This window comes from Talpa europaea, assembly GCF_964194135.1.
Source record: "Talpa europaea genome assembly, chromosome: 11".
In the NCBI taxonomy this organism is placed as follows: domain Eukaryota; kingdom Metazoa; phylum Chordata; class Mammalia; order Eulipotyphla; family Talpidae; genus Talpa; species Talpa europaea.
Window position 1 is genome coordinate 53,061,676 of NC_140078.1, and position 13,817 is coordinate 53,075,492.

Sequence of the window (13,817 nt, forward strand, 5' to 3'; positions counted from 1 at the left end):
ATCTCTCTTACTCTCCCTCCCTTCTCTCTTCTCCTTTGAAACTTTCTGGTTATCTGTTTTGCTTTAAGTTCCCTACACTGCTCATATTATTAACCTCGGGCTAGGAAGACAAGTTGGCATGAAAGACTAAGACAGAATGAAAGTGAATGGAGAGAGCGAATGTGAGTGAGAGTGGAAAGTACACACACATTCAAGCAGATTTTCCAAAGTTAATATAAAAACTGGATAAGGAGTTATTCCATATTTTGCATCACCCTCTCTTTTCGCCGTCACTGAAGCAATTGAGAGTTCATTGCGCACATTTTAAATACACACATTCAAGCACACACATTCCCATATATATACACACATGCACATACACTATATATATTCATATATACACACACACACACACACACACACAATCTATGTGATTTTTACAAAATATATTTGGCACAGCCCTCTGAATATAATCTGCAGATTTTCCTGTGGGCACAGTTGTGAGGGACAGGGGGTTCGTTTTTAACATGAGTTCCACTTCCTGATGTAACTTGTTGATGAACCATCATATTTTAACAATAATTCCATTCTTGGTATAATTAATAGAAAATTAGTTTCTAAAAGTAAAAATTGGGTCAGAAATGGAGATTATTAAAATGTACAATTGCAAAAGCCTGACCCTACAAACCCCATTTATGCAATCGAGTTCCAAAATGCTTTTGAGTGCTTGATGACTCACTGTGGCTTCTTCCTCTGGCTGGTTTAGTGTAGGCAAGAGGTTAGCCTAAATTAAAACAATGTTGTACATTATATTGTTACCAGCCATGGAAAAGCCTATTTTGTATGCAAGACAGCAATGCTGAGATATATGGAGAGCCCTAGGCTAAGTACAGAAGATAATTACATTTGGAATTTTACTGAGTTAAGTCATTTACAGCTTCAAATAGTTGCAGAGAAAAATCAGCCAAAACACACTTAAACTTTTTGTTGTGACTTTTCGGGATTGAAAGGTTTTTTTGTTTTTTTTTTTAATTAGTTATCATCTTGTATGACAAATTACTTTTTTTTTTTTTTTTTAGTTAGAATGTCTCAAAACTTATTTTCTTTAGTTAGTTAATATTTTTTTCCATTCAGACTACAGATATGAACTTAGGACAGTGGAATACTCTCACAGGCAAAGGGACCATTGTAAATACCCCAAATTTTAATGTCTTTGGAAGCATCCTTAAGTTTATTATGCTTATTGACATGAAAAAAGTATTTATGTATTCCCAAAGTTCACTTAGATTTAAATTTCTATTGAAATTTGATTCAATAGAACTAACCCTATGATTATTAAACCTGAATCAGGTATATTGGTGGTTGTGTTTATACAGTGATACATGTTTATGCATTTATTTCTTTAGTTGATAAAATTAAATTCTTAATGATTGCCTGAAACAATTTCTTCACCAGAATTATCATTCCAAACAGCAGATTTGAGATTGGGGCCCTTGTTCATGACTTGGGAACTGTGTCTTTTTTGTTAATTATTCCTCACTCTTCACAAAAGAGGGAGGAGAAAGAAAGAGGTGAGACCATCAGTAAATTGAGTGCCTATCCCTTGGGAGTTTCAGTGTCATTTTTTGGTGGATTGACCATGGAGTATTGCAAGCTAATGCTTTGATTATTTGTGGATTATATTTATTTGGAGATTCCCTTTAGCCTTCAGTTCTAAACCAAAGTGAAGGCAGTTTGTTAAACTTGTGTTAAAAAATCAAAGATCATCAGGCCAGAAGTTATTATGTGGTCATTACCTGCAATATTCCTAATAATATGTTTGCTTGAGAATTTGCTTTAAATTGCAAGAAGGAACAGACTAATTCTGAAGGGTTCAGTATCTCTAAAGCCTGAGAGAACTGTTAAAAGTGATAACATACTACAGGTCAAGAACAAGGGTTGGCAAACTATATATACATTGTGGGTCCAGTCTTACCCGCTAAGAAAGATTTTTATATTTTGAATGGTTGCCATTGGGGGTGGGGATGGAGTAAAAAGAAGAATAAATTATATGAAATTCAATTATCAGTGTCCAAATATAAAGTTGTATTGGAGCATGACCCTATCCATTTAATTAGGCATTACCACTGGCTGCCTTTGCATTACAACACAAGAGTTGAGAAATTGAAGCAGAGTCCTTGAGGCCTACGAAGCTGAAAATATGAACTATCAGGCTGGCCCTTGCAGAAGTTTGCCAAGCAACCCCTGGTCTAGAGGATCAGAAAAAATTATTTGCATGACATTATTAGCCACTTGTTTTTCTAGGTTCCTGGCTACCTGCTCATCCCTTCCTGCCCCTCCCTTCTTTCCCTTGGTGTATAAAGCCAATTTAGTCACCACATGTGTCAAGTGTTGCCAGTAGCAATTTCACATGACATGCATCTGCCCATTTGGTGGGCATGGAAAACTGGCTGAGAGACTCATCTATTCATCCTCATTTATTTGCAACATTACATGGACCCTAATTTCATAGTGCAAACCTTGCTGGAGCCATGAAAGAGCATAAGAAGGGGTAAAACGGTAGGGTTTCCTTTTGGTTCTTATGTTCTAGAAGGAAAACTTGATTATAAATAATTTTCCAGTAGTACTATCTATTCATTGGACAGTGATGCATAACATTAATTGGTTCTTGAAAATTCCACAAACCTGCTCAAAACAGAGCTGCAATGTCAGACAGATGCCAGTCCAACACAGATTTTATTCATTAGTATTTTTAATCAGATGAGACTACACAAGAAAATGTCAACGGTTTTTAGATTTAAAGACTCCCTTGCCCTATGACAGAGGTAAGAGAAGCCCAAGGATTAGCTTGAGAGTCTTTGGGCTGCAAATCTGGCACATTTGAGGGTCTGGGACAAGTTAACAGTAACACTGAAAGCTAAACTCATTTTAGGCTTCCTTTTTCTTTGACTTTGAGAATTCTGTTTGTGCCATTTGTTGCACCTATGTCTGGAAATGTACTTTTTAATTTATTCAACTGTCATTGTGTTCATAGAACTTGAGACATTTGGGAAATGAGGCCCATACAGCAGCGGAAATGCTTTGAAATGGTGTTTTTGCTCACAGGCTTTCTAGCTCCTTACCCACTGCGTAGGTCCCCATTCTCCCCGTGGCACACCGCATCTTTGTCTAGAGGAGATTCCCTGTACAGACTGACCCATTTCCCATTGCAGGAAGTACCTGATGCTCCAAGTCTCTCAAAGTATATCACAAAATTACCATTTGTTAATTTGAGTTGGAAAAACATCTGCACCACTTTATCATGATGGGGAAGTCAGAATAAGGTTTGAACAGTTCCCGAAGGGCAATCATTGCATTGGAGAAGGAGGTGAAATTCCCCCTAGCACCCAGGAAGCCCAAACTGTGCCTCACAGTATTGATTAATTAGAGATTCATTGTGTCTACCCCTCTCAACTATTTTGATGATTTCTAATTGCCCTAGAGGATTCCACCAGAGAACTCAGGCGGGAAGAGTCAGCAATAGGCATGACCAAAACTAGTGAAGGGCTCCTGGGTGCTGTCCCTTGTTGCTTTTCAGCCCCCTAATCTAAATTAGAATCCTTAACTCTGACCTAGGTCCCTCGTGCCTCTATCCTGTAACTACAAACTCCCTAAAAAATTAGATGTGAGATGTTTCTTTTCTTGTTGCCATCTGTGCAATGGTACATTGAAGCAAATGGAAAACCTTTAAAGGTTCTTATGGTGAACATTCAGACAACCAGGCAGAAATCAAGATGAGGAGTGATGGGGTCTGCCTTAGACCCGCCTAATCAGTGCTCTATGTGGGATGCATCCACATCTTTAAATTTTTTGTTAGAAGATATCAAAATTATAATGTATGTTTTCTTAGCTGTGGATGTTTGTTAGCAAAGAAAGGTTGGTAAATTTTAGTTACCATGTTACATCCTATCAATCACTGGCCTCTCTGAAGTGGAAAAGGCATCAAAAAGGTATATTCATTGGCATTCTGAGCCTTTTTTGACTATTTCTTATTGGGTTTCATTATGAAGACAGTTCAAATTTTTTTTTTTTGACATTTTATCAGTAGAAATAGCTGGGAATTAACCTCAGCTATTATCTGGGTGCCCAGTATTGTAAACCCTAAGAAGTTTGTGAGCTCCTTATACTGTGCACACCTAAGACACCTAACATCAAGAGAGATGGATACCACAGAAATCTTTTAGGTCATAGATTTTTAAGTTCAGAGGACATATTTGAAGATTTTATATGTTAGATTTTCTCTTCTGACAGATTGTTCTGGGTGTTAATGCAAACAAGGAATTGAGGTAGAACTGGAGGAGGGAAAAAATTTCCCACAATCAACATGTGTGATCTTATATAGGTCATGAAGTGTACACCCATACAGACACAGAGAGAAAGAGGGGCAGAGACTCAAGAACTGGAAACACATTAAGAGTAAAAATTGCCCACACCAAGTGCCAGATAGCCAAAACTGTAAGGTAGTACTTGAAGCTTTCTTGATAGCTGAGCACCTACTGTCAACCAGACTTAAATCCAGTTACCTGGGTTCACTCAGGTGGGGCATGCTGATGTGCTCTCTCAGCCATTAAACTGTGGATAAGAAATCAAGAGAAGGTATCTCAGCAGCCAGATCCAAATTGCCATTTGGGGACAGGATAAAGTACTCTATTTACCAGATAAGAGCAGTCATCTGAGGTCTACGTGTTAGTGAGTCTGCCTCTTAGTGAGCTTAGCTGTTTGTGGTATAGCTATATTGTTCTGACCACATAAGTAGATTTTAATCTGTTCTAAGGCTGTGTGACCTTGCTTAGTTGTCAATGTATGAAGGGAGGCTTTGAATGAAAAGAGTAAAATCCTTAGAGACTGGGCATTTTTGTCATGTCCACAACTTAGCACGTGTCAAGGGACAAGGCTCAGAATGTGTTTCCTAAACCCTCAGCCTAGAGATCCTCTAAAGTGAATATTGAAAGCAGCTAAGGGGGAGAAGAGCCAACCAAATTAATGGGGTTGATCTACCTGGGCCGGGGGTTGGGGGGGGGAGCGGCTAGAGCAGTGAGCACCTTTTAATTTTTCATGGTTTTTCCATTCCATCACTATTAATCAAGCACTTATTATATTCAAAGCACTGAATACAGATAACTAAGATGGTCCTCTCCTTCCTATAATATGTGACCTTGTTAGGGGTAGGGCAAGCACAGCTTTAACTATACCACCAGGCCCAGTTTATAAGACATTCAAGTCCTAGAGAGTCATTTAAAGACTTGCCTATATTGTAGGGTGAGGGAGGTTAGTCGAAGAACGTATTGTTCACTTAAAAATTCTTGTGTTCAACAAGAAGTAGGTTGGCCAGTCTTCACAGTTTTCTTAGCTGGGAAAGAGGGATTCCTGGGACTAGTGATTTTCAGTCTCAAAATTGGGAAAAGTCGGGGCAATTGGGCCTGAGTTGGCTACTCTATCAGTTTGAATCCATTGTCTGTGGCCCTGTGTTGTGCTTGTAATTATTTCCTCAAGGAGGAATAACCCACAGCCATTCGAAAGGGTGTTTTGTTGTACTTGCACTATATGCCAAAGCTCTGTCCTCGGTGTGCTTCCTACCCTTGGTTTCATTGACTCTTTACAACCCTTCCGTGAACAAAAGTTATTTTTAAAAGGGAAAATAAATCAGTATATATCTCACATTTAATGAACATATTTAATATAATATTTCTTCATGTTCTTTGAAAAGATATTACTAAATCAATAGTGATGTTAAGAGTCATTGGCCTCTTGGAGTCAAAGAAGTAATTTTCTCTGGTCCTGTCCTTACAGATGAGGAAACCGCAGTTTAGAAACTCGTCTAATGACCTTGTTCAAAGCCAAGGGCAAAAAATGAACAAAGTCCAGGATTCCGACCCAGCCTTTGTAGCTCATGCTTCTTTTATTGCAGCCTGACATTTTTACCCAGGGATTGTCATAGCCAAATTGGGTTTCATGCACATACAAAGGCATTTCAGATCCCTGATTTTAACACTTGGTTCATGGCACCACGCCCTTCTCGGCCTCATGCAGCCCTCTCCTGAGCAATCACTGCCAACAAGGCAAGTCTGAAAATCAGCAATGCTGGGATCACTCTGAAGTTTTCTAGAACATGTGCACTTGGGAAATACAAGCTCTGAGAGTGTCAGCCGACAGAAAAGTGCTCAAGTTTTGATAGCGGAGGGAGACATCAAGCTAACCCAAATGAGTGACTACAGGCAAATTCTGTGTGATCACTCCACCATTCGTGGTGCTGTTAGTAATCACTCCAGGCGCCCACTTTTGCAAATACATCATCTGCGGCATGACCCCTTTTGGACCTTTCTGCCCCCATCAAGGCAATACTCAGGACGGTTGCTCATAGCAGTGTCCTCTCAGAGCCCTGTGGCTCTCCCTGAATGAGCTCAGAGTCCCAGTAGCATCAGAGCTTCATATTGCCACTACTTTGTGATTGAAGCCAAGGAAAAGAAGAGAGTTTCTGGGTTTCTCACTTCCATGTCCTTCCTTGAAAACCATGACACTTTTTTTTTCGTAATTTAAAATCCTGCTTAACTCTGGGAGCATTAGAATTCCTAGACTATGACTGAGTATTAGTGTGTGTCTGCTTTAAATGTCAAGAGAGTCTTTAATAACAACATGTAAGGAATGTTAAGATGGTGACAGAATACAATGAAAGTAGGGAAATTCTTCAATTGGGGTGATATGAGCCATAGGTTGCATACCTTCAGAGAGCTGTAGCTGGTGTTCAAGAAATTGTTTACAAGTTTTCATTGGTGCCAAGTTTTGAAGGCATGGGAACAAACCATAGTTTGATAAAGTGCGTTGAAAATAACTGTTTGGTAAATACTCAGTTTGGTAAAAGAATTTCACTTCTACTCCTTCCAGTCACTGCCTTTTTTTTTCTCTTGTTTTTCTTCTTTTGATCATAGATACTTTAGAGACCTGTGTAACTAGATACACTCTGCCTCAACCAGTTCTGTTTGGATCATCATTGTATACAAAACTTCTGAGGAAACCTAGACAGCTACTGTTTAAGGCATACTCCGTCCATGGAAGAGAGTAGTGTCTGCCAAACCTACCTCATGAAACTTGGAAACTTGGGTCCTTATTAAAACCACCCTGGTCCCTCCCTTGGAGTGTTGGGCTTAGCAAGTTTTGGTGAGACCTTAGTCAAGTAAATTGGGGCTCTTCATTGTATGGGAGTTATCCAGACTTGCTTACTCATAAATTGGGTGCCTGCTAAAAACTACATATTCCACGCCCCTCCCCACCCCTTCTGTGGAGATTCTGCATCAATAGTTCAGTTGTGGGGGGTCAAAAGAGGCAAAGATCTGTGTTAATAGTGTCCTAGGTGATTCTCAGAATCACACCAGTGTGGGGAAATCAGACCAGGCATCACAGTTCCAGGATTCTGTTTTTAGTTCTGCCCCACCCCAGCTCCATGACCTCAGGTAAGATCACTCTGAAAACCTGTTTCCCCAACTATAAAATTTGAGAACAGCACTGGAGGACTTGAAGCAGCCACAAAAATCATTGCTTCTATGAAATCAAATAAGTGATTTGGTCCCTTCTTCTCATCCTTCCTCAATAATTCTAGCATTTTTACACATCCCAATTCCTTCATTTATTGCAGAAGAATTTTGCTTCTCACAAGTGAGAACAGCCAAATTGGGCTTAAAATGATTAGTCCTCCTGACAACATACAGAATGATTATGTTAAATGAACCCCAAACCATGTTCTCTTTTCTCTGCTAAAAGAATGAGTTTAATCTCCTCAGTTTTTATCTTTGAAGATGTTGAATGAAGCTCCTAGCCTTCGGCAGATAGCAGTGGGGCTGGAGTAATATCCATGTTACGGTATTGCACAGACTGGCTATCTAAAACCTAATTTGAGGGTATGGCTAATAGGAGAGGGGATGACCTATATCAGCCAAGGGGGCAAAATGCATTTGCTTAGAATGAGGGGAAGATACAGTGAGAACCAAGGAGATAAATCCCTAAGAAATGGGCTTCATCTTTCCTATGCTTTTTCTGTTCCATTCTTTAAAACATTAAAATTCTCTCCCTAGTTAGCCCAAACACAAAATTGAAGTCCTGTTATGTTGATCCAGATTCCAAATATAGACTTAGCCAGTAGAAGTCTAAATAGACTAGACTGATTCAACTGTCCTTTAAAAAAATTAGATATTTTTTGAGCATTCATGAAGCACTAGACTGTCTGTTAACTGAGCTTTTTATGTGCAAAAATTTATCTAATCCTCAAAACAACCCTTCAAAGTTCAGAGATTGTCTTTCCGTATTTAGAAGGAGAAATTAAATACTTCAAAAGGTTCCAGAATGCATTCGAGTCGCAGATCCAGAATTTGAACCCAGCAGGGTTTGACTGTGATGCCACATCCTTAAATCTACAAAATTGGTGAACAAACTTCCTAATTTAAACAAACCTGGCACTCACAGACCCCTAATGTGTGGCCCATTGCCATTCTTTTAATGCCAGGTACTCCTCCTATGACCATCAGGAAAGGTTTTAGAGAGTAATTCTCTGTTAAGGTCACACCAAAAAGACTTAATTGCAAACCAAATTTTCAGTTGCTCTTTGGTCTGTATTTCTCATCCTCCTTCTCTTTGCTTTTCATGGGATTCAGTTTATGAGGGATGCTGGAATATGCTTGCTAATATTGAATGTTTGTATTCTTTATTATAATAATGAAAGGATGCTGTGACAATTGATGGGGATGGTGAGCTCATGGAATAAAAAGCAATAAAGAATCTGAAAGCTTTTTGAAGGGCCAGTGAGTATTGTGAATGCGAGACAGCCGATGTAGTGAGAGAGGATGTGGTTTCAATAGGTGTGAATATCTAGCCTTTTTGCCTAAGAAAACAAAAAGTACATTTGGCAGGTTTTTTTGAAAAAAATTGTTAAAACTGTGTTAGCATTAGAGCTTTTAATTAATAGTAAAAATCTATAATGCATCCAAGGATATATTACATGCTAGTTGGCACCAATCAACCAGAAACAAAAACTTGGGTTTTTACCTACTTCTGCAAACTTGCCCATCTTTACAGTAAAGCAGAACTAGAATGATAGAGTTTAGGTTAAGGCAAAATAAGGTATTTGGGTGTTCTCAAACTAGATGATGAATTGTGAATATTCTCATGGAAAAATAAGAAAATATTCCCATAGCAGAGACCGCCAGGGTTATTGGTGGGGCTCTGGTTACAAACTCCAGGGGTGGGTGTGCACCATGGCCTGGCTGCCTTTGGCCAGTGAAAGGCCAGCTTGGTTTAGATGTTTAGATGGGAAATAGAGGTAGTGATTCCTTTTGATGCTGCAGGTTTGGAGTTGCTTCTACTTGGTCTTTGTAATTGCTACATCAACATTGTTTACCCCCAAATTAAGTCACAATTAATATTCATCAGACTCTTCAGTAAATGTCACTTCTCACCCTTTAATTTGTAATGTTCAGTGTGGCAGACTACTTCTGGGTTTTAAAAAGAATGACATACAGGCCCCATGATAATTTTAAAACAAAACATTTTTTCAATCCAAGAATATTTTAGTTTTAGCATCTAAAAACTTAGAAGACTTACATAAAAATCAAATAACTATAGAAAAATGCCATTGCTAACATTTCATTGTTTGAACTGAACCACTTTGGAAAACTAAATTCCTTTAGCATTACGTGTTTAGAGTATCTTTTAGTTTGGCTGTTCAATAGCTTACTAAAAAACAGAGGATGAATAACATAAAGTGGCTCCTAATATGGTATCATTTTCATTTCCTGTTTGTTGAAAAGATAAATGCTAACACTGTAAGACTTTTTTTCTTCTTAATTTATTCCTCCCTGAACCACAAGGGAATAAAAAGCAAAAAAAAAAAAAAAAAAAGCAAATGTGATATGGCTGAAGACTGAGTCATCCAGTTAAGAGAAGCTCGGAGCTTTTTCTCTTGGGCCTTTGTACCCTGTCCCTTTCCTCTGCCTTCCCCCAATTCCTGAAACACCTTTAGAAACACCTTTATTTTAAAATGTGAGTCTGATACGGTTTTTATTTTGGAGTAATTTAGAATTACAAAAAAATTGATATCTAAAGGAGTTAAGGTTAATCAAATGACAGGAGGAATGAATCCCGCCCTATCCTACGATATTATTTTGGAGAAACGGCCTATAACATGACTGAACTAAGACAGCTTCTTTTCTCCCTCCTGCCACTTTCTCACATGTCTGTCTCTTCTACATGTTTCTGGAAAATTCCACAACTAAACTGTACCTTTATCTTTTGGGAATACTTTCTCCCTTCTTTTACAGAGGAAATTATTCCAAGTCCCCTAAGCCCAATTTCTTGAACTATCAAAACTGTCATGTTAAACTGTCCAATGAGTGTCTACTGTGTACATCCAATCAGAAACATCTCTGCCTTCAGAAGATAATTTTCTATAGAATAAGGAGATTTAAATTTTTGTGAAAATGGTACTTAGTAGGTAATTGCTATTGAATAAATGAATAAGTTCTTTCTGTATTCATGAAAGATGGGAACCTGTCACCCTCGTGCCCCTGAGCCTGCCCAGCTAATGGTGCTTGCCGGCACCGTCTTAGACTCTGCCTACACTTCAGAAAGATGAAGTTAATTTTGCTTAAATGTATTCATCTGTCTAGGAGTTTTTCCACAACCACAACAGATGAATTTATGAGTTTGAGCTACCTAGCTCATTTTCCTTTGGCCTCCTCATGAATAAGATTGGTTAATAGGCATGATTCACGTTTTGTCTTTTAGCTGTCTGTGTTACACGGGACTCGTTGGTGCCAGCAGGTCTAGAACTTCCCAGTTAAATGCTAATGCATCTTGTGTTGAGAAATCTCACACTGGCACCTCCAGTTACTTAGAGTTTGGCAATGGTCATATAGATTTCAAAACAATTAGGCAATGAAAATGATTTTGTCATGTACCATGGTGCCATCGTTTAATTTGAAATCAGTATCATTTTAGATGTTAAAATAGTAATGCATCTGTATTCAAAGAAATAACAAGCGTTTTCTCCTTACTAGCTTGCAAAAGACAAAGAACGCCTGCAAGCCATGATGACTCACCTGCATGTGAAGTCTACAGAACCCAAAGCTGCCCCTCAGCCCGTAAGTACTGAGCTACACAGAGGGAAAAGCCCTACAGAATGTTCTCCCTGCTTCTGCTCCCCAAGGATAGGAAAGAGGACAGCTGACAGGTTTGAGTATTGATTTGATAGACTGCATTGGAGTATGTTTAATCAAGTGTTTCTGGTTAACCCTTTATGAAGAGGACATGGTGTTAGGGATTCAGGGAGATGGAAGATGATTCAGACATGGTCTTTGGTCATGAGGCCCAAACCAAACTAGCTCTTCTTTGCGACAGAATTATTGATGCTAAAACAAGGTACTAACATATGTTATAAGAGCTCAATGAAGGGGCCTCCCCGGTGGCACAGTGGTTGAGCGCTTTGCTGCGAAGCTGCCTGCGGGCTCTGCAGTGCCGGTTTGATCCCTGGCCGCTGGCCAAAGGGTCCCACATGGCGCGCAGACCTCTCCTGCCGCCCGCTGCTCCCCTCAGCAGTGTATTTCAGTCCTTCTGTCTGTTCTGCTTCCGCTCTGACTCTGGTGAATTCTCTCACCCTCCCGCGCTTCTGACTGTACCCAGTGCTTATATAAATAAATAAGTAAATCTTAAAAAAAAAAAAGAGCTCAATGAATACACACACACACATACATACAACCTTTCTGAATTGTGAGAATAGAGAGAGAAGACAACCAGATGATAAAGGCAGAAGAAAAAGGCACTTCAGTCTAGATAAGCCAAGAGACTGTGATGTATGAGAAAAGGAATGAGGGATACTCCAGTCTAACTATATCAGAGAAAAGAAATAGGAAATACAGATATTCCCCACTATCCAAAAGCAGAACCTTCCTATTTAGTATAATTTGGTAGGTTATACTTTTTTTGTGTGACTGAGATAACTGTTATCATGAATTTCTATGGCAAAAAACTGGACATTCCTGGGTCCAAAAATTGTGTCAAAAAGGAACATTATACTTTCAGATAATGGGGATGTATATTGTCAAAATAGCTAGAAGTTAAATTACGGAGAGCATCTAATTTTTCTAAAGGCTTTGAAGTGAAAGTCCTTTACAGTTAGCAGACCAAATGTGGTATACTGGAATTTCTTGCTTTTTTCCCTTTTTATTTGACCTTCAAGATTATCACCCAATCAACAAACAACTATGAACCAGAGACACTCTATGGGGGGTGGGGGGGTGGGGAAAGGAGGAATTCAGGTCAAAATAAGGGGGTTGTAATTGTATGGGGAATATAAAAATAAAATTTAAATAAATTAATTAATTAAATTAAAAGGAAAAAAAAAGATTATCTCCCAAGCACAAGGTAGTTAATATCAAAGCAGAAGGATGGTATCTAGATCCCAAATCCTATCTTGGCCCTCATTCCTTGTTATAAATTAATCACTTTAACAGTTGTATTTCTCATATACTTATATTTCTAAAAATCTTCTGGTAGCATCAACTGATTATTCAACATGGAGAGAGTGCTTTGCTGCTTGATTTTAAGATTTGTAAAATTTAAAGGTACACTGCCTTTATTTGATTTTGCTTGGAGTCACTGTGTGAAAATTAATTGAGCGTTGACAATCTATAGTTAGTACCAGCAATTTTAATCAATATGCAATGATGCAGCATAATGGCAAAGTATTGGTTTATCTGTTTTGACTGATTTTTTTCTATAAATAAAGCAAACATACACCCATATATGTATGATTTATGGTGATAGAAATAAAGCGGAGTCAGACTATTAACCCAGCAAATATGGTAGCCTGCCAAGATGCAGTTGGCAGACAAAATTAATGTCTGAAACAGAACACATTACTGAGATATAGGACATAAAATCATTAAACACTTTGCGTATCCATTTTTACTAGGAAGGAGTCCTTAGTTTCCATGTGTTTTGCAGTAAATGACTGTAGGACTGTCTCTGTAGGCTACCAAAAAGAAAGGAATAAAACCACAATAGGACATTCAGTACTTTTCCTATCAACCCCTTTTCCTATCAGCGCTTCATTTCAAGTAGGATTTTAGGAATATTATGAGCCCAGCTAAGCAAATTAAGAAGTCCCGGAAATTATCCAACTCACTTTGCAATGGGCCACTTCTCTGCGAAATTCCCTGAAAATCTTTTGGTGACTTTAGTTTGTAGTTTGCAGGGAAATGGTTTTGCCTAGGATGGAGTGTTTGAATCTTTTCACCTGGCAACAAGGGAAAGAAATGAGATTATCTCATGTTTCCTCCGTGGATTAAATACAATGATAGAATAATCTCTGGACTCAGCACACTAGGAATGGAGTTATTCTGGTTCATGGGACTCCTGGGAGGGAGGAGGATGGGTAAAACTAGACAAGGAATCACAAGACGCCATGGGGCTCTCAGCGAGGGATGGGGCTGAGTGTCAGTGAGGACTGCCAGGTACTAAGCCTCCATAGACCACAAAAGGATCACTGGGAATCTCCATGAGGACCAGCCTCAAGCAGCCAATAAACAGGGAACAGCAGCCATGGGGGAAATGCAGAGAAGGAAGGTTTGTCCTGATTAGTATTTTTAAAAAAATGTTTTACATTCTAGAAAATTATAACTTTGAAGGGGACCTCCTACTAAATTTATTTTTAACTGCTCTATTGAAAATTCTCTACCACTAGTCAACATTATCTCTTAGTAGCTCAGCACAGTATTTCTTTATTAAAAGAAATAGGCACGAATATTTTTGACTGA

General features: G+C 38.7%; 1 protein-coding gene across 10 annotated transcripts in view; it reads left to right on the top strand.

The window, feature by feature from the left end:
• Nucleotides 1–13,817, top strand: part of FOXP1 (forkhead box P1) — a gene marked incomplete at both ends in the record, with an annotated part of 232,567 nt that overhangs the window by 194,488 nt on the left and 24,262 nt on the right. For all 10 annotated transcript variants that reach the window (XM_084248323.1, XM_084248322.1, XM_084248325.1 and 7 more), the window contains one exon: nucleotides 11,061–11,144. In XM_084248323.1, coding sequence (XP_084104449.1) covers nucleotides 11,061–11,144 — 84 coding nt within the window. The remainder of the gene's footprint in view (nucleotides 1–11,060; nucleotides 11,145–13,817) is intronic.